The 20,076-nt window shown below is 41.4% G+C and overlaps 1 protein-coding gene across 1 annotated transcript in view; it reads right to left on the bottom strand.

Moving 5' to 3' along the window:
* The window catches only part of LOC105506128 (chromosome unknown open reading frame, human C1orf21), a 254,291-nt gene that overhangs the window by 11,047 nt on the left and 223,168 nt on the right, over nucleotides 1-20,076 (bottom strand). Inside the window, exon 5 of the mRNA XM_011934169.1 lies at nucleotides 19,410-19,470. Coding sequence (XP_011789559.1) covers nucleotides 19,410-19,470 — 61 coding nt within the window. The remainder of the gene's footprint in view (nucleotides 1-19,409; nucleotides 19,471-20,076) is intronic.

Genomic DNA, 20,076 nt, shown 5'->3' with positions numbered 1-20,076 from the left:
CAGCCTGGGCAACAGAGTGAGACTCTGTCTCAAAAAAAAAAAATACTGCCACACAATGAAGTTTTCAGGCCTGTGGCAGCAGGCAGAGCTGCTCACTCCCATGCCAACTGGCCCCAGATTGCTTGCCCCCTTGAATGGGATTCACCCCTTAGCATGTTTTTGTTTCCTCTACCATCAGATTGCTAACTCCCACCCCTGCTGCTTGCAGAGTGTCTGAGTCTAGTGTCATCTCTAGGCTTGTTTTACTTGCTGAACAAAACCTCTCCTAAGCAGAGAAGCTGGGTAACCAGTCTTCCTGACAAGAGGAGTGTGTACTTGGCAGTCATCCCATGGGCAGCCTCCCTCGTGTCACTGCCCAAGCAGATGCCATCCCTCCCCTTGGCCCAGGCCACTCAGGAGACATGCTCTGAGTCACACACTGGAGAGCTAGAAAGAACTTCAAGGTCCCTGGCCACTGGGGGTTTATTCTTTAATCTGGGGAACAAGACACACACAAATGTATCCACACAATGCCATAAATGTCAAATGATGCTCTCCACAGATCCCAGATCCCCAACTCACAAGGCTCAGAGAGGAAACATACAAATGGACCCAAGTATTCAGTTGGAGAGGAAAGGCAGGGCTCATGGAGTTTTATTAGGAAAGGAAAGTGGACATCTCCAGTGTACATATGTACATATACACTGTTGTCTGACATCGTGTAAATTGCTGGGCTTTGGTTTCCCGGGGATAGTCATGGTCTCCATCCCACAGAGTTATGGTCAGGATTAAACGGGAAGAAATATAGTGTCTGGCAAGTAGTCAATAAGTGTTAGCTAATGCTACTATTACTACTACTGCTATTATTATTGTAATTGTTGTTATTATAAACCCTGTGTTTGTTCAGTCCCCCTGGCAGGGGAATAGGGACCTCCTTCCTTAGTGGCTGTCAGGTGAGGAAGGACTATGACCACAAGCTGTCATCTGATAGGTGCCAGGGAACTCTTCTCCCACCTCAGCCTTGCACTCCAGACAGGCCATAAACCCATGTACATGAATAAAACTGCTATGGCAGAAACCGAAGTCCCTTGATTACCTATGACTAAATGAGGCCTCAAAGCACAGTCTCAGCCAGCCAATGTGGGGTTTAGAGGGTGCTTCATCCACGAGGAAGAACTTGGAAGGAATGGCAGACAGATACACACACGCACACACACACACACACAGGCACTCATGCACACACACGAACACGTGCACACACACACACATGTGCACACACGTGTGCACACATGTACACACACATACATGAAAAGTGGTGTTCTCATTGTCTTCCACTTGGTAAATGAGTTTCTGGGCTATGCAGTAGAAGGACCATTTCAAACCACAGTAAAGGCTCCCCAACTCCACCTTTTGAGGGACAAATACAATGTAAACCCTCTTTGTAAACACAAGATTCTGCAACTTTCATTTCCCAAGCATTGGCTACTCTGAAATTATTATCATTACTATACAAAGGAGGAAGAAAACAGCATTAGCTGCTTTGCAGATATTATTTCACTTACTATTTATATCAGTCCTGCAAGGCAAAGAGTGAAGCCCTGATGCTTGTGGGGAAAGCTCAGAGAAGCACAAGCCCACAGGGCTGCTCCTTGCCTTTGTTACAACTGTAGTGACTGATAAGTAAATTCAAATTCAATTCAGCTTCATTTTTTATTATCACCTGTTTCAGCAGCACTGAGAAGCAACTGCTTTGGTAATGAACTTTAAAATCAAAACACATTGAAAGAAAGATACGGTCATAAGTCATACAGCCATCCATTCTTAGTGCCATTCTAAGAAAGGAGACCTGAGAATGGTGACTACCAGAGGTGATTACCTTGTGCAAAGGATAGTAGGCTTGGGGCGAGGATGAAGAGAGGCTGGTTAAGAAGGAATAAATTCTAGTGTTCAACAGCACAGTAGGGTGACTAGAGTTAATAGTAACATATTGTATATTTCAGAGTAGTGAGAAGATTTGAAATGTTTCCAACACAAAGAAATGATAACTCTTTGACGTGATGCATATCCTAAGTGCCCTGATTTGACCATTACACACTGCATGCATGTATCAAAGTATCACATGTACCCTATAAATATGTACAATTACTATATGCCACTTTAAAAATAAGTAAGTAAATAAAAATCAAGGGGATTTAAGAGAATTGTCATTGGAGGGGCCCCATCTCAGTATCACAGGGGACGCCATCTGCACACTGGTCCTACTGGGCAGGACAGGGAGCCTGCTTCTGTAGCACGACTTCATGTCTCATTTAATTTTTAAAGAATTGTGCTAAAAAGAGAACCTAAAGACCTTCAGCTGTCAGAAGGCAGGAAGTGGGAGCTGGGTTTGGGAAATACACAACAATTCTTTGCTGAAGTATGCCCTTCCCCCTTAAAGGAACCCCAAATGGAAATCTTTGTCAGGATGCGTTACTCAATTAGAACTGGAGGCTCTTAGTCACAATCCCCTGCTTGTGCAAAGGACACACTGAAAGCTGCAGAGAGCAAGATCCCCAGGAGGCCCTCGAGAGCTGGAAGCACAGAAACTCCTAGTGATGCTGACAAAGAAGGGTTGTTTGAAAGAACCATCAGTGCCTTCGGGTACAGACTCAAAAAACCCCAAGGAACCTTTGCCTACCGAAATTTTTCCAACCGCACCCTACTCTGTGGAGAGGTTTCCACATCTTCTTCAGCTATCTGTATTATTATCCTTCTGCAAGTGTAAGTTGATGTCGATGCAGGACACACATTTCTAAAGTTCTAGGGTAATGGATTTTTGTTTGTTGAAGTGTCTATGATAAGAATTAGAGGTATTAAAGAGTAGTAAAGGAAAGGATATCATCCTAATTTTAAATCCTACTAGTTTAAAGAGAAACAGCTCAAAGAATGACTTTAGGAACCTGTTCCTCCAATGTGCCTAAAGTACTTTTCCTCCACAGATTTAAAATAGACAAATAGTCTAGGCCAGGGGTCCCCAGTCCTCAAGCCATGGACCGCTACTGGTCCATGGCCTGTTAGGAACCAGGTCACAGAGCAGGAGGTGAGCGGCAGGTGAGTGAGTGAAGCTGAGCTCTGCCTCCTGTCAGATCAGCGGCAGTGTCAGATTCTCACAGGTGCACGAACCCCACTGTGAACTGTGCATGTGAGGGATCTGGGCTGCACGTTCCTTATGAGAATCCAATGCCTGATGATCTGTCACTGTCTCCCATCATCCCCAGATGGGACTGTCTTGTTGCAGGAAAACAAGCTCAAGGCTCCCACTGATTCTACATTATAGTGAATACGTAATAACAGAAATAAAGTGCACAATAAATGTAATGTGCTTGAATCATCCCGAAACTACCCCCACCCCACACCACCCAACTCCCCATCCGTGGAAAAACTGTCTTCCACAAAACCAGTCCCTGGTGCCAAAAAGGTTGGGGACTGCTGCTCTAGGCCTTGCCATTCAGTGTCAGGTATGATCTCATCATATATGTTTTCAGTATGTTTCTGTAGACATGTATGCATTCAGCCCAATACACACACCCCTAAGACATGTAACAATCAGTGTGAACTGAGTATTTTCCCACTGGAGTAGACAAGATGAAAGTGACTGACAGGAAGTGTTGAATCTGTTTCTCCATCTGTAAAATGGGGACAATAAAACCTAACTTGCAGAGTTGTAGGGATTAAACATATACATGTAAAGTATTTAGCAAAGCTAGGCACATGGTGGGTGCTTAATAAATTGTAGCTCTTATGATGATATTGAAAAATGAGACCAACTGGTCCAACAGTAAATAAAACTGTCTAGGTGAGAAACGGGGCCCACATCTCAATCAGTTCACATTCAGATCCTCAAACAAGCCAAGTACCACAGGGCCTTGGTGCTTCTCACTCTGTCCTGGCTGGCTTCTCCTGCTCCCATCCCATCTCTTTATTTTTATTTTTTCAGAAAGAGTCTCGCTCTGTCACCCAGGCTGCAGTGCAGTGGCATGATCTCAGCTCACTGCAACATCCACCTCTTGGGTTCAAGCAATTTTCCTTCCTCAGCCTCCCAAGTAGCTGGGATTTCCCTGCAGTTGCTCTAGGGAGAAACAGTCTCTTCCCTTCTCAGTGGTCCTTCCATTGTACCACCATGTTGTACAGAATTTTAGGCAAAATGTTTGCCTCCCTTATTGAGGGGGAAAACATGTTTCTTGTCCATCTTTGTATTTTGGGTACCTAAGGGAATCCTTGTGTGGCCCACATCCAAGGGTTATGAACACTCTGGCTTTGGAGGGAAGCAGTGCTGGGCTGTGGGGTAGCAGGGTGGAGTCTGTTAAATGGTATTACACAGAAAGTGTCCTGGTTCTTTAGCAAGGGAAGAAAACCATCAACGTTTTGCACATCATGATGGAAGATGCAGCCTTTTTAAACAATGCAACTGATAATAAATTTTGAGCAAAACTATTTGAGCACACAGAATAGGGCATAGGCCCTGTTAAAAGAATAGCTTGGAACTTAGGAGAGGGGCAACAGGACTGCAAAGAGAGGAAACTCAGGTTGATACTAGAATCCCACTGTCCATTATTCATTATTTGTATTTATCTAAGTATTATTGCCCCCGCTTATCCATGGGGAGTTTGTTCCAAAATTACCAGTGGATGCCTGAAACCTCAGAGAGTACTGAACCCTACATATACTATATTTTTCCTATACATACCTACCTATATAAATTAGGCTCATGCCTGTAATCCCAGCACTTGGGGAGGCCGAGGTGGGTGGATCACTTGAGGTCAGGAGTTCGAGACCAGCCTGACCAACATGGTGAAACCCCATCTCTACTAAAAATACAAAATTAACTGGGTGTGGTGGCATGCACCTGTAATCTCAGCTACTCAGGAGGCTGAGACAGCAGATCACTTGAACTCAAGAGGCAGAGGCTGCAGTGAGCCGAGATCATGCCACTGCACTCCAGCCTGGGTGACAGAGAGAAACTCTCTCTCTCAAAAATAAAAAAAGAATTAGGCATAGCAAGAGAGTAACAACAATAACTAATAATAAAATAGAACAATTATAATAATATACTGTAATAAAAGTTATGTGAATGTGTTCTCTCTCAAAATATCTTACTGTACTATACTCACCCTTCTTGTTGACTCTGGATGACTGAAACAGTGGATAAAGGGGACTACTAATACCCACGTAAATCACATGTGGAATCAGATCCAGTTCTCTTTCTATAACGTTCAGTCAAGTATCTTTTTTTTTTTTTTTTTTTGAGATGGAGTCTGGCTCTGTTGCCCAGGCTGGAGTGCAGTGGCGTGATCTCGGCTCACTGCAACCTTTGTCCTCCCAGGTAGCATGCACCACCACGCCTGGCTAATTTTTGTATTTTTAGCAGAGACAAGGTTTCACCATGTTGGCCAGGATGGTCTCGAACTCCTGACCTCAGCTGATCCACCTACTTTGGCCTCCCAAAATGCTGGGATTACAGGCATGGGTCACCACACCCGGCCTCAGCCAAACATCTTTTTTTTTTTTTTTTTTTGAGATAAAGTCTGGCTCTGTCGCCCAGGCTGGAGTGCAGTGGCGCGATCTCTGCTCACTGCAACCTCCGCCTCCCGGGTTCATACCATTCTCCTGCCTCAGCCTCTTGGTAGCTGGGAATACCAGCTAATTTTTTGTATGTTTAGTAGAAACAGGGTTTCACCGTGTTCGCCAGGATGGTCTTGATCTCCTGACCTTGTGATCCGCCCGCCTCGGCCTCCCAAAGTGCTGGGATTACAGGTGTGAGCCACCGTGCCCGGCCAGCCAGATATCTTAAACTATGTCTTTTGCTTTCATCACAAAAAGTTCTGAGTTAAAGAACCTCATGGTAGGGCAATGGAGTCAGTAAACAAGTCCGGTCAAGACTCTTGGGTCTGTAGAAAGCAAACATGAAGTTTTGTAATAAAGGCTCACGACAGAAGTTCATTTTAATGAGGCTTCTTTCTGTCTGGAAGTGTAAGCTGTTATGCTTGTCATAAAGCAGGCTCTTGTTGCTTGGTGACTAGCTGAATGATCACCTAAAGAATTTTTCCTCTGCTCCTTTACCTGTCTGGATGACACTGGGAATCTCTGTTAGCTGCTGGACTGTGCATTATCACTAAACTATATTTCTAATAACATAGTCACTGAGATAATGTCCTTTTGTTGAATAATTTCCTCATTCAGTAAGACTTTTAAAAATTTATAAATTTATTATTTCAATAGCTTTTGGGGTACACCTCATCCTCCCTGTTCTGAGTCTCCCAAGTCTGTTACATCCTGAGTCTCAGTTTCTTGACTTACTGTTATCCTTCCTTGACAGCCTTTATCCTGTACTGTGGGACTTAACTGCTTTCTGGGTGGCAAACAGCATCTTGATTAATGAAGCACAATTGCCCCATCTGCATTCTGGTGCATAAATTTAATAGGCATCTCCCTCCTCTGTCCACCTAACATCTTTTATCCCCTAAGCCCTTCCTCCATGTTTTACCATCCAGAGGCAACCTCAGATCCAAGTTTCCATAAGAATCTGTATGTTTCAGCTCTGTCCTTGAACCAGGATTGCAGGAGCAGACAACCACGTTCTGTAGCTTGAGCATCTGTGCATAACTAGCTAGAACCTGGAACACACAGGAAGAGGAGGCTGGAAAAGTGGAAGGAAGGCTATCCCCAGGGGCTGCTGGGCTTAAACCTCCTCCTGCAGGGCTGCAGCGCCCTCCTCCTGTAGGAAGCAGGTGCCTTCCACCCCTTTCCCAGGGCTGGACGTGTCAGAGCCTCTTTAATCACAGAGCACTTTCAGCAGCATTTTCGTTTACAGTCAAACAACAAGTCATAAGAACAGTTTTAAATGCCAAAGACATACTGAAGAAAAGCAAAAAATAATTAGCTGTGCTGTTAATGTCTCCTCCCCCGGCTTACTTCATTAGAAAAATCAATCGAGGCATTAATGGCTGTCTCCGACTCTAATGAGCTTTATTCTAATTAGACTCACACGTTATTATTTCAGCTGGAAAAAGGTCTCGTTTGTAATGAGCAGTGGAGTGTGACAGCCTCTGACTGTTTCTTTGACCATATATAGGAATGATCACCATGATAATAACAGTAGTGACAACAATCCTGGGATATTGGGCTTTTCACTTCCAAGAGAGAATAAGTATTAACTAAACAGCTTTGAAACTCCTATGAAGTGTTTATTATACCCGAATCCCCATTTCACCAACAGTAAGGAGGATATTTTGGAAGCTTTAAGCCATATACTTTTTAAGCTTTATTTGAGGCTGGCACTTGGATGACTTCAATGATGTTCTTTCCCCACAAGGAGGTGAGCAGGAGAGAGGATAAAGACACGGAGAAAGAACGCAGACGACCATGTTCTCTTGGCCATATTGAACTGATGTCCGAGAGCAGGCCTTGGCAAACTTCCTCTGGGAAGGGCCATAGTAAATATTTTAGGCCTTGCATTCCATATGGTCTCATTGCGATTCAACTCTGCCATTGTAAGCTTGAAAGTGGCCATAGATAAAAGTAAATGAATGAGTATGGCTGGGTTCCAATAAAACTTTATTTATGGACACTGAAATTTGAATTTCATGCTGTTTTTCACATGTCACAAAATAGTCTTCTTCTTTTATTTTCTCCGAACCATTTAAATGTGTAAAAACCATTCTTGTCTCACAGGCTGGATGTGGCTTAAGAGCCATAGTTTGCCTGCCCTGCCACAGAGAACAGAATTAACCACCAGTAGCATCAGAGGCTAATGCTGTTCAAAGGTTTTGCCCTCTTCAGAGCTAAAACAGCAGGGATAATTTCCACCTTAAGAGACATCTCTCCAGAGCTCTTCTGCGAACACTGTTCTTAGTTTACAAACATGGAAACAATGAAAATCAAAATTAAATGGAAAAGTTCATCTCTAACAGCATCTCTTCCCAGTCTTCAAATTTAATTTCAATCTTTGTCCACATGCATGACATTTTTATATCATTTCAATCCTATTATAGACACAGTGTTTTATTTTGTTTTTCACTTAACATTATAACATTCTTCCCTGTTGTGACTGACTTCTTCTAATCAGACATATCATAATTTTTTGTGGAAAATTTCATTGCTATTTGTTGGACTTAATTAAAAGGGATGCTATTCATTGGACTTAATTAAAAGGGATGTCTTAGTGTCTTCTCAAGTGTAAGAGTTAAGATTCAAATGCTACCACCTTGCCCCCAAGCCAGGAAACTGGGAAAACCCATTTGGTAGACTGGAGCCTCACATACTTCCCCCAGGATTCACTTCATTTTGGACAATGGCTTTAGCAAACCTGGCATTTTAATTCATTTGCCTCTTGACAAAGATGTGCCTTCCAGACAAACTCTTTAGAGCTCTTTGTTCTGAAAGAGCTCTCTGTTCCACATACACACTAGAATTTATATTGAACTTGGATGGAGGTTTGGGGAGACTAATCACACATCTCCTTTCATTACGGTTTTTAACCAGGAAATATCAGAAGGAGTTAGATGAGGATCAGTTTTCTTGCTGGATTAGAGAAGTTGGCAGGTCCCCATTAGTCCCTTGCCTCACACCTGTTGGGACCCTCTGGATGGTGACTGACTCAGCCAGTCACATGTGGAGAAAGGAGAAGAGACTGGGTTTGCCCCTTCACTGTTCCATGGGCTGCGCCCCTGAAGAGGGAGAGGTGAGGGGCATACTTTAAGTTGATTCCTTTCTTTCCTCTCCACAAAGGGGGGTGACACTGTTTGAGGGACCACAGGGCTCACCTTCCCTTCCTTTCTCTTTGCTTTCAGCATAGGAAGCACATGCGTTTGGCCAGGAAGAAGATTTCAGCTACTGATTGGAGGGCCCTCTCTCTAGAAGGCAGAGAACAATGGACTAGCCAGACAGGAAGGAGAGAGGCCCAGAGGGCAGTAAGGAGTGGGCATCTGGGGCCCAGGGTTGGGGAGAACACTTCTGTTTGGCTTCCTTCCTCTTCCAGGGCATGGCTAAGGTGGCCAAGCTGCATGCACCGCAGAAGAGGAAGATGAGTAGGGCCCATGGGACTTTACTATGGAGACTGAGGCTTCCACTGCCCTGATTAACCAATTTTCTGAGAATGAGCACTTTGGGAGGATAACAATCGAAGGAGCCCCAGAGGACACATGGACAGGCTGGGGCCATCAGAACTACTGATCCGTGGGGACTATCTGGCTTACTGAATTATGAAACGCAGGTTAAATTAAGGGTTGTCACACATTTGGCTAATTGGCCAATAAGAACAGCAATTAATAGAGGTCAGGCAATTCAACTGCATCTGTGCCCATGACTATCAGAGCCCTTGGAAACAGCAGTGATTTCAAGTGAAATCTAAATCAGCAGTGTTTCCAGGGACCTAGAGCAGGGCCCATGGCCCATATGTTAGCACTTCCTGAAGGTTTTCTTCCACCCAAATCCACATGTTGGGACCCAGGGGAAGGTGTAGTAAAGCCAGTGACCACTGGGTAATCTGCTTTTGTTTTTTCTATTTGACACTCGGTCAAAAAACACATTCCTGTTTTCATAGACTTCTTTCGATTTTGAGGAATTTAAAAGATACAGAAAAGCATGAAGAATGTAAAGACACTATATTCCCACCACTAGACATAAGAACTATTTTTGTACCATCTGCTGCTAGCCTCTGCCCTCCTTCTAAGAAATGAAACTACCACCCATTGCTCATCCCCCATCCCCGGGTACAGCAGTGTTCATGGGTTTGGTCGGTTTGTATGTTTGGTATCATTTTAGATACTTTGATATTCATGTTATATTGATATAACAAATACACTACACTTTTATGTGTATATGAATATTTAAATATATAACAGATATAAACACATGCCATTTGTAAATATGCCATATAAAAACTGATGGTGCTTAATAAATATTTGTTGAATGTCCATCTATAAACAATGTATTTTTATGTTTTTAATGTACATGGTACCATACAATTTTTATCATTCTGCATAATCCTCTCTTCACTTAATAATTGTATTTGAAATCTATAATTGTGACTATATATGTGTGTGTATATATATACACACATATATATACACACATAAAGTCACAATTATAGATTGTGTATATATATATACATATATATGTGTATATATATGTATTACTACAGTGCAATATATATTCTTACAGTGCAATATTATGCAGCAGTTAAGAGACATAAACCAGGCATATATATATATATATATATATACACACACACACACACACACACACACACACACACACACACACATATATATACAGGCATATATATGCCTGGTTTATGTCCCTTAACTGCTGCATAATATTGCACTGTAGGAATATGGAGGATTTTAATTATTTGTTTCTCCATGGGTGAATACTTAGTTTGCTTCTGTTTTTTTGGCTATTGAATAAAGAATGGTGCAGTGAACTTTACTGTAGCTTAATTGATGGTTTTTACTGGTTTGTACTAACATTACTTCTTTATATATTATGCCTACAAATCGTTTGATGTTTTAAGTGTTATGAATATATTCCAAACTTGCTCTGGATCCACACCTGGGAATCATTCGGCCCATTAATAAGGTAGATACTGACCATGATACTCATCTGGCTCCCTGTGTCTGTTTTCAAGTTGTAAGAAACTCAGAAGAGAGGCAGGGTATGATTAAGCATCTCTAAGCAAGCCTCCAATAATCAGTTTTGTAAATACGAGCTTACAATTTTTTGGTACTCCTTTTTGAATCAACTTAGAAAAATGGGATTGAAGTGAGGGGAGTCTAGAAGTGTCTACTCCAAGAACGCTTTCTCTAGGAACAGAGCAGAATGTGCCTGCACTCGATAGAATTGTGAAAGAGAGGAACAAAGTGCACCAGAAATAACAAGGTACTTCAGAATAAATTTTTCAAGCAATGTTCAGAACATAATATGCCTCATAATTCCTTCCCAGCTGATATAAACAGGAATGTCTCATTCTTTGCTATGGAGGGTGCTGTTTAGTGGGAGATGAAAAGTTGAGGGTAAATTGGATAAGACATTCTCTAAAGTTCCTTCCAAAGCCAAATGTTATTCTTCCAGATTTGAAGCTCCCTAAAGACAAGAATCATATTTTCTAATTTCTCATTATGTGCTTCTCATGGTCCTGGCTCATTTCTAGGTCCAGAGAACATGTTCGTGTCAAGTTTATTAAATGGATTAAAGAAGTCAGTCTTACAATTTCTATGATTTTGTTTGGAGCCCCTTTCCTAATTTCTTTTTGTTGTTGTTATAAGCATATTTAGGCTGATATTAATACTTTCTTTTTTTTAAGAGACAAAGTCTTGCTCTGTCACCCAGGTTGGAGTGCAGTGGCATGATCACAGCTCACTGCAGCCTCAAAATCCTGGGCTCAAGTGATCCTCCTGCCTCAGCCTCTCAAGTAAGTGGGACTACAGGTACATGCCACCATGCCTGGCTAATTTTTATTTTTTGTAGAGACAGGGTCTCGCTATGTTGCCCAGGCTGGTCTCAAACTCCTGGCATCAAGTGATCTTCCCACCTCAGGCTCTCAAAAGTGTTGGGATTACAGGCATGAGCCACTACACCTGGCCAATGAATATCTTTTAAAAGGCTGATAAAAACCTTTCAAATCAGACTAACAATTAAGAGTAAAACTTCCGAACAGAAAAAAATATATAGGGATTCAGCTGTACCCATGCCATTGACTCACTGACTCATTCTGTAATCACAGCTCGAAAGTTAGCACAGGTTATTTAATGGCTCTGTAAGTGTTCACAAGAATCTAACTCCTGAACATGTTTATTATACCACATAGGAGGGAGGTGGATGAATACACTGGAAAGTGTGCGATTCTAATACTCTTTCTACAAGGAGATATTTGTACCATAGGAAGGCACTTGCTCACGCAGGATCCAAGTTTCTAAGTTCTGCATTTTCAGGTTCAGCCTTAGCACCACCCCTCAATCCCATCCCAAATCCTTCCTGTAGAAATGGCCTTGATGGTACAAATACAGGTGACTTCAACCAAAATGAAGGCTACCAATCACAGAGCACATAAACATATCAAACACTACTGGAGACTCTATGTGTATTTTCTTCAACATCCCAGACAAGTCAGTATTATTTCTCAACTTTTTTTTGGTGAGGAAAGTGAGAATCAGAGAGTTTAAATTAATCTGGGGTCACACAGCCGCTGCCAGAGCCAATCCTTGGCTTTGGCCCAGGTTTGAAGCACGGGCTCTTTCTCTAGAACCGTGCTGCCTCCTTCCCTAGGCCTCTGTCAATCCAGTGACCTGGCACTGAGCTTGCTCTATACCTGCTATGCTGCTCCAAGTAGAGAGCTCTACTCTAGGAGTCTTCCAGGTCACATTTCCTGCCTTTGTATGCTTCTGTCTCCATTTGAAGCCCAGTGATCTATCTGCATCATTCACTCATTCAACAAGTTTCTTAAGCATCTTTTTGTCCCAAGTCCTGTGTTGGTTCTGAGGAAACAAAGACAAATGAGATCCAATTCTTATCCTTAGGAAGCTGTCAGTCTAAAGTGAGTCTTTTTAGATGTTCTTAAATAATAATGCAGTAGTTATCAAGACTGGTACCCTTTCTCTCCCTGCGTGTTCTCTGTAGGGCTGACGCAACATCCATGGCTGCCAAACCCAATGAATGGAAAGGTGATGGGCAGGAAGAGCAAAGGATATCTAAAGAGAAGGCAGGGAAAGAAGAAGTTGAATGGGAACAAGTCAAGGGAATGAGACGCACCAACATTCCTGTCTCTGTTGCTCTCAGTGGTACCTTGGGTTTCTTTCCTTGTCCAAATACTTGAATCCACGGCAAAATGACACCATTCAGTGACTGTGCCTCACACTGCTATTGAGTTCAGAGCATTGCTGGCCACATCTGATGCACAGAAATGGCCTGGTTTTTATTTGGACTCATGACTATGTTGTGTTAGAAACCGAACTCTCCTCTTCTTCTTGCTCCCTAAAGAGCCAGGCTGATAGATCCTCAAGAATTTTCTGAAAATCAAGCCCTCCAGAAAAAAGAAAGTGTGTTGTATTTCTTTTCAGCTTGTTGTCTGATTCATTTTCCTTGATGGACTCATCTACTACTGTTAGCTGTATGGGCACGCAGGATCCTAAAGCCCAGAGTATGCACACACTTCACCAGTGGTTCCTACACCAGTGTCATCATCATGACAATTAAGAAGTCATCTGTATAAAACTATGCAGTAGAGATAAAACCAAAACAGACCGAGTCACATCCTTGCCTGTTTTAATTATAACTCTAATTTGGCTGAAGAATGAGGGAAGATCAACTCAGAAGAGAGAGGTGGCAAGGTAAGGTGATGAAGGGAGAGGAGACAAAGGAGACTTAGTTATGAACAAAGCAACTTGGTTAAAATATGTTTACCATGCAGCAAAACATTGCTTCATGGAATGACGATGGCAGCCCTGCCCACTGCTAAACTACATATGCCAGCAAGAGTATCTCTCTGCCAGTGCTGAAGGCTTTGGTTGCCACTGAAAGTGACAACCTGCTGGGTGGGAGGAACACACCATGACTTTCTCTGCACACGTGGGGCAGGCCATGTTACATTGTTCAGGTTTTGATGTGACAGTCCCAGGTTTTCTCACCATTGCTGGGCACTAAGCAGGCCTTTACACACACGGTTAAAAAATAAAACCCATCATCATATCCGCCACATCTGCCAAAATTATATTTGGTTCTGTAGCAACTCTGAGGTTAAATAGACTACAGAAATCGTTTATATGTAGAACCCAACACCATAGTTCACAACTATGTGCAAGTCACTCTTCACTGGATGAAAAGTAAACGTCTTCTGATCTCTGACACACTGACTCATAACATGGATCAGACTGATCTGATGTACTGTCAAGAGATACTTCTTGAAAAAAATTTTAATGCAGATTTACCATGACCTTTCTCACCAATCAGGTTGGTTCTGAGGCCATGGAAATCATGCCACTTCAGGAACTCAAACATTTTGTAAGTGTAAATGACTGTTCAATAGATATAGAGGTCTACAGATAAACATCTTTTATTTATTTTTATTTACTTTTCTGACATGGAGTCTTGCTCTGTCGCCCAGGCTGGAGGGCAGTGGTGCAGTCTCTGCTCAACTGTAACTTCTGCCTCCCAGGTTCAAGCAATTCTCATGCCTCAGCCTCCCGAGTAGCTGGGATTATAGGCGTGCACCACCAGGTCTGGCTAATTTTTGTATTTTTAGTATAGACAGGGTTTCACCATGTTGGCTAGGCTGGCCTTGAACTGCTGACCTCGGTCTCCCAAAGTGTTGAGATTATAGGCGTGAGCCACTGCATCCAGCCAAACAAACATCTTTCAAAATTAGCTTATTTAAGTCCACATACTGCTCTTTCTCAGACATTTCCTGAAATGTCACATTGAATAATATCAATCAACAGAGCCCGAATCTCAAGATCACACAGGAATATGTGAGATGCAGTAGGCATGCTCATGGCTCTCCCTCAGGAGACTGAACTATTTTTACAGAGAGGAAGGAGGGGATGTAAGAAAGGAAGAAGAATGAGTTTGCATGGTGTCATCTGTACTCAGTTCCCTAATCCTCTTTAAAGTCACAACTCTCTATGGATAAGGTCGCCAGCTAGGCTCATGCATGCTCATGACTGCAGCTGGGCCCTGGATCTGACGGAAGCACATCAGCAAACTACATAATAAAGAAATCCACAGTTTCTTTGCCTGGGGCCCATGGCCAGGTTCCATGGAGTCTTACAACCCAGAAATTATACTTAAAAGTTTTGTGTATATGATTTGTGCATTTTCATAGGGAGAGTCTTTGTAACTTTCATAAGACTCCAAAAAGATGTACAAGGCCCAACAAAGTTTAAGAAGCCTTTCATCAGAAACAGTAACCAGGTGCAAATGGCACTGTACTAAGATACTCTTTATTTAATATTCAGGATCCTCTTTGAGGAAGCCAAGGACTCCCTGGTAATCAGCCAGGGTCTTACATCTTCATAAAGCAAAATATAAATCTCTGGTTTTGCCTGTAGAAGACACTATTATTGCATATACCTAAAAACGTGTTTACTTTTTCTGCTTTTTACAAATAAACTGGAATGTACAGTGGAAAGCATATCTTAACATCTGATGTCACCTGTATTTGGTACTATATTCAGAAACTCCTCCACAGGCTGCTTTAATCTAGATTCTGTCTTTCCTCTTTAGGTATAGTGAAAAAATGAAGTTTAAAATCACTGCTTTGCTCCACAGAAAACTGTCACTTTCTTAAAGCTGCAAAGTTAGGCAAATGCTGACACTTCAAATAAGATTCTAGGAGCCTGTGAATCATGAGGTATAATAGTAACTATAGATTCCAATGGAATAACGATGGTTAGATGGCAGAGTAAAATATAATGAGGTGAATAGAAATGAGGCGGTTCCCACTGGTTCACAGTGTTTTTACTCTCCAAAAGGAAAAGCAAAGGTAAATCAGATTATAAGCTTCTTTGAACTTCCACTGCTCTCCTGACAATCTGTCTCTCTTGGTCACCTCCAGTCGCAGCAGAGTGTTGTGGTCTCCTACCACCAGCATAGTGAAATGGTACCAAGTCCCAAATGTCTGGTTAAAGAACCTGAAGTTTCAACCCCTGAACCAGCTTAGAAGGCAAATAGTTGCATTCCATGGAGGAGAACCTCACTCTCAGTGACAACAGCAGGGTGAGGGTGAGGATGGTGGTGGTGGTGGTGATGGGTGAAGGACTCCTTGAGCAGAAAAATAATTAGATTTTTTAAAAATTCACTTTTAAAATTGAACTTGTCAAAGCAAGGGACTGTTTACTATTTATATTGTACTCTATAATTCCTATCTAATTTTGTATCCTGAGTAACTAGCAAAATGCTTAGTATAGTATTCAGTAGGTGCTGAATCTTTTTTTTTTTTTTTCTGAGACGGAGTCTTGCTCTGTCACCCAGGCTGGAGTGCAGTGGTGTGATCTCAGCTCACTGCAAGCTCCGCCTCCCGGGTTCAAGCAATTTTCCTGCCTCAGTGTGCCACCACACCCAGCTAATTTTTGTACTTTTAGTAGAGATGAGGTTTCACCATGTTGGCCAGGCTGGTCTCAAACTCCTGACCTCGCTATCCGCCCGCCTTGGCCTCCCAAAGTGCTGGGATTACAGGCGTGAGCCACTGCGCCTGGCCGAATCATTTTTTTAAATTGCATTTTTGCTACTTGCTTTTTTTTTGGTCACCATAACTTCTTAGAAAACCACTTGTTCAACTGTGGTGCAAAGGTAAACAGCAGCTCTGCACTGTGACAATCTCTGAATTAGAGTAGTCCAAAATGTGCAAATTAAGTTTTACTATAAATATGAAACCACCTTTCAGTCCCTGTTTCTATATACTAATGGGGCTTTTACATCTATTTTGAGGAAGACAGAGCAGAAATTTGTTTTTTGGTATCCAATGACAAATTAGGTTAGAAGGCAAATTCAAGCCATGCCCTAAAGACATCCAATAAATGTGAAGGCTGCAGCAAGGAAGGGCACGTTTACGTTTCCATAGGTTTAGTCAATTTTGCTTCTCATTAATTTAAGGGAGAAAAAAAGAATTACTGGACATTTCTGGGAGATGAAATCTTAAAACTCAAGGTCTCTCAGCCTGACTCAATCTCTCAACATGAAGCTCTAGGTGAGTTTAATCTTCTTTCTGGTTTTAAACAACTCTGTAAAATCTGAATAGATTTGACTTGCATTTATGGTTGTCCTCATGCTAGCCTGGATCACATAAATATTTAGCAATGGTAAATGCACAGGAAAACAATCTGGAAGAAATTTGGAAGAATCCAGCTTTCAATTTTGGTTATATAAACTATGGCAAAGATTACATTAAGCAAACACACGTATTAAGGAGGAGTATTTAAATTTTTGGAGGCTTAACGTTTAAATGACACATAAGATAGCATATTCAAAATATTTGGAAGGATGAGCTTTAAGAGAGGAGAGGCAGGAAAGCATGGCTCAGAGAGGATAGAAAATTGCCTGTAAGAATCTACAGCTGGGTACGTGTCATGGCTGAGATAGGAGCTCTTCTTCAAATGTAAATGTATTCAATAGTGGAAACAGTGTTTATGTTGAATCTACTAATGCTCCTTTGTCCAGGGAAGCTTCCATCCAATAAATGATCAAGTTATCAACTTCATTTTTGTTGTAGTACAATCATACTCTACATTATGGATACAAAAGCAAAAGGGGATCTCAGATTTCAGGTGGGAGCAATGAACTTCAATGTCAAGTAAAAGGAGATAGAATTTCAATTACCAAAATACACTGGGCCAGGCACGGTGGCTCAACGTCCATAATCCCAGCACTTTGGGAGGCTGAGGCAGGTGGATCACCTGACATCAGGAGTTCGAGACCAGCCTGGCTGACACAGTGAAACCCTGTTTCTACTAAAAATACAAAAATTAGCTGGGCATGGTGACACACACCTGTGGTCCCAGCTATTCGGGAGGCTGAGGCAGGAGAATCGCTTGAACCTGGGAGGCAGAGGCTGCAGTGAGCCGAGACTGCACCACTGCACTCCAGCCTGGGTGACAAAGCGAGACCTCGTCTCAAAAAAAAACCCACATTGGATATAGATTATATCGTTTTAAGTGTTTGCAAGTGTTGTTTAAAAAGATAACTTAAAATTCAGGTTTCAAGTTTTACCATCTACTCCTACTATGCAAATCTTTTTCTTGCCAACAAGCTAGTTGGGGAAGTCCAAATAAAGAAAGGATGAAAAGATCTTCATCATTCCAGTGGGAAGAAAATACAGGTTGAATATTCCTTATCTGAAATGCCTGGGGCCAGAAGTGTTTTGAATTTTGAACGTTTCCGAATTTTGGAATATTTGTGTTATATATACTTAACCAGTTGAACAACCCTAGTCCAGAAATCCAAAATGCTCTGAGCATCATGTCTGCACTCAAAAAATTGCAGATTTTGGGACATTTTGGATCTCAGTTTGGGGACACTTAATCTGTATTTCTTTTTATGCTTCTCTTTACTAAAAAAGGTTACTGACAAATTGAACAGCTTTTGAACCAATATGTGAAACTTGGCAACTGTTCCTGGATGAAGTTTCCAACTTAAAAAGTCATTCATAAGCCACAATTTCACTGAAAATAAAAAATTACTATACTTTAATAAATATTTATTTATGCATATCTGAGGAACATTATAGATTTAACTCTCATTTTAATTCATTATCCATCTCTATTCTTCACATTGGTGACCTTTACTGGTCTTTTAATGGTGGCTTAGAAGATTATACAATTATTCTCTCAGTGGGCCTACCTCAAAGTGGGATCTGCTGCTAAATAATACTAACGAATTTAAGACCTCCTTCATTATCTTCCGTTGAATGATATACATCATAGAAATTCATAAATAAACACTAAAATAAAAGGGCAACACAAAGTAAAAAGAAATACAAATTAAAACTGAAAGATTTCAAAGGTAAAATCAGCCTGTCATGCTTTAACCATAGTGTGATATGTTCTGAACTTAGGATTTCACTCTTCTTTAGAATAAAAAAAGTATAATACTTGGATTTGTAACTCTAACATTTAAAATTCACCCCTTTGAAGAGATGAATTTAAATTCTATAAGTATGTAAACTTTTGATTATGACCATATCCCATACTTCATTCCATTGATTAGCACATGGCACACTGAGATCAAAACTGTGGGTTCAATTTCCACACAGATCAACTTTGTAACTTTGTATCTTACTGTCAATATAAATCCCCACACACTACCAGAGAAGCAACTTGGAGACAATGCTTTGGAGGCAGACAGACCTGGGCTGGAATTCCAACTTGTCCACTATTAGTCTTGCAAATCTGAATAAATTACTCAAGCATTCTGAGCCTCAGTTTCCTTCTGTAAAATGTAGACAATACCTGTCGCAATACCATTATCTTGAGATAAGTATAAATTGAATTAGGTATAACATGCTTGCAAAGAATTCAGAGCAGTGCCACACATAGGCCCTCGATAGGTTTCGGCAGGTACTAGGGGCCCCCTTGCTGTAGGAGGTTAGTGCAGGGCACTGGGTGCAAAATGACATGCAGTGGTCAGAATGCTCGGTCTAGGAAAAAAGACTGCTTATGGATTTCCAACTGACTTTACATACTTTAATAAGCAAGGACAGTCCTGGATCCTGGGAATCTCTATTATACATTAAACATTCTTACATGCACTTTATTTTGGAAGGGCAGTGACTTTTATTTAACTCTCCACTCAAACCTTCACAAAAATAGCTTTATGACATAGAAACAAGAATGTTATTGCCCTCACATATGAAGCCATTACTATACTTCCCTTGAAACATGTAGGTTATTTATTTCACTTCTTACCTTTTCAATTTTTTCATCCAGCATTCTGAAGAATTCTTGTTGGCTTTCAGAGATGTGCATGCTGAAAAACAAAGGGTAGTTAAGTGCATATTTTAGTGTTTTGCTAAACCTGGTCCCCTCAAAGGAAAAATGCTGAGTCCCCCAACTTTGGGGAAGACATTTATTTATTGCAGACTTTTCCACTGAAATACTCTGAAGTTACATTAAGGATAAACAGTACAGTAATCCTGCAAATGTGTTTCATAATAGTCTATCAGTGCCTATGACTTAAAGGAAGACAATTTCCTTTCAATGTACAGATGCTATTTATAGTAATATTACTAGGAGCTGCATGCCAAATTTTTTCTTCAGATACACATTTGTGATTTTAACAAAAGCATGAGCAAGCAGCACATGGCATATTTCAACACTGCACTGAAAAGAAAAATAAAAAATAAAATGTATCCTAGTTATTGTATTGAAATATAATTTTACAGAGTTGGTCAGTATCAGCATGATCTCCAGCTGACTAGGGGTGTGGGCCGGTGGCAAACAAGCTGAGGATATACAGATGACCTGATATTACTCCTGAGCACGTTCTGCACTGGTAGCAGCAGATACACCTCTGAAAACACAATTCCATTGGAACATGGGAGGATGCATGTCTGAGTAGCACTTGCTCTGTGTT

This window comes from Colobus angolensis, unplaced genomic scaffold (genome assembly GCF_000951035.1).
Source record: "Colobus angolensis palliatus isolate OR3802 unplaced genomic scaffold, Cang.pa_1.0 Scaffold132, whole genome shotgun sequence".
NCBI lineage: Eukaryota > Metazoa > Chordata > Mammalia > Primates > Cercopithecidae > Colobus > Colobus angolensis.
Note: the sequence above shows the minus strand (reverse complement) of the source record. Positions and strands in the feature narration are given on the sequence as shown.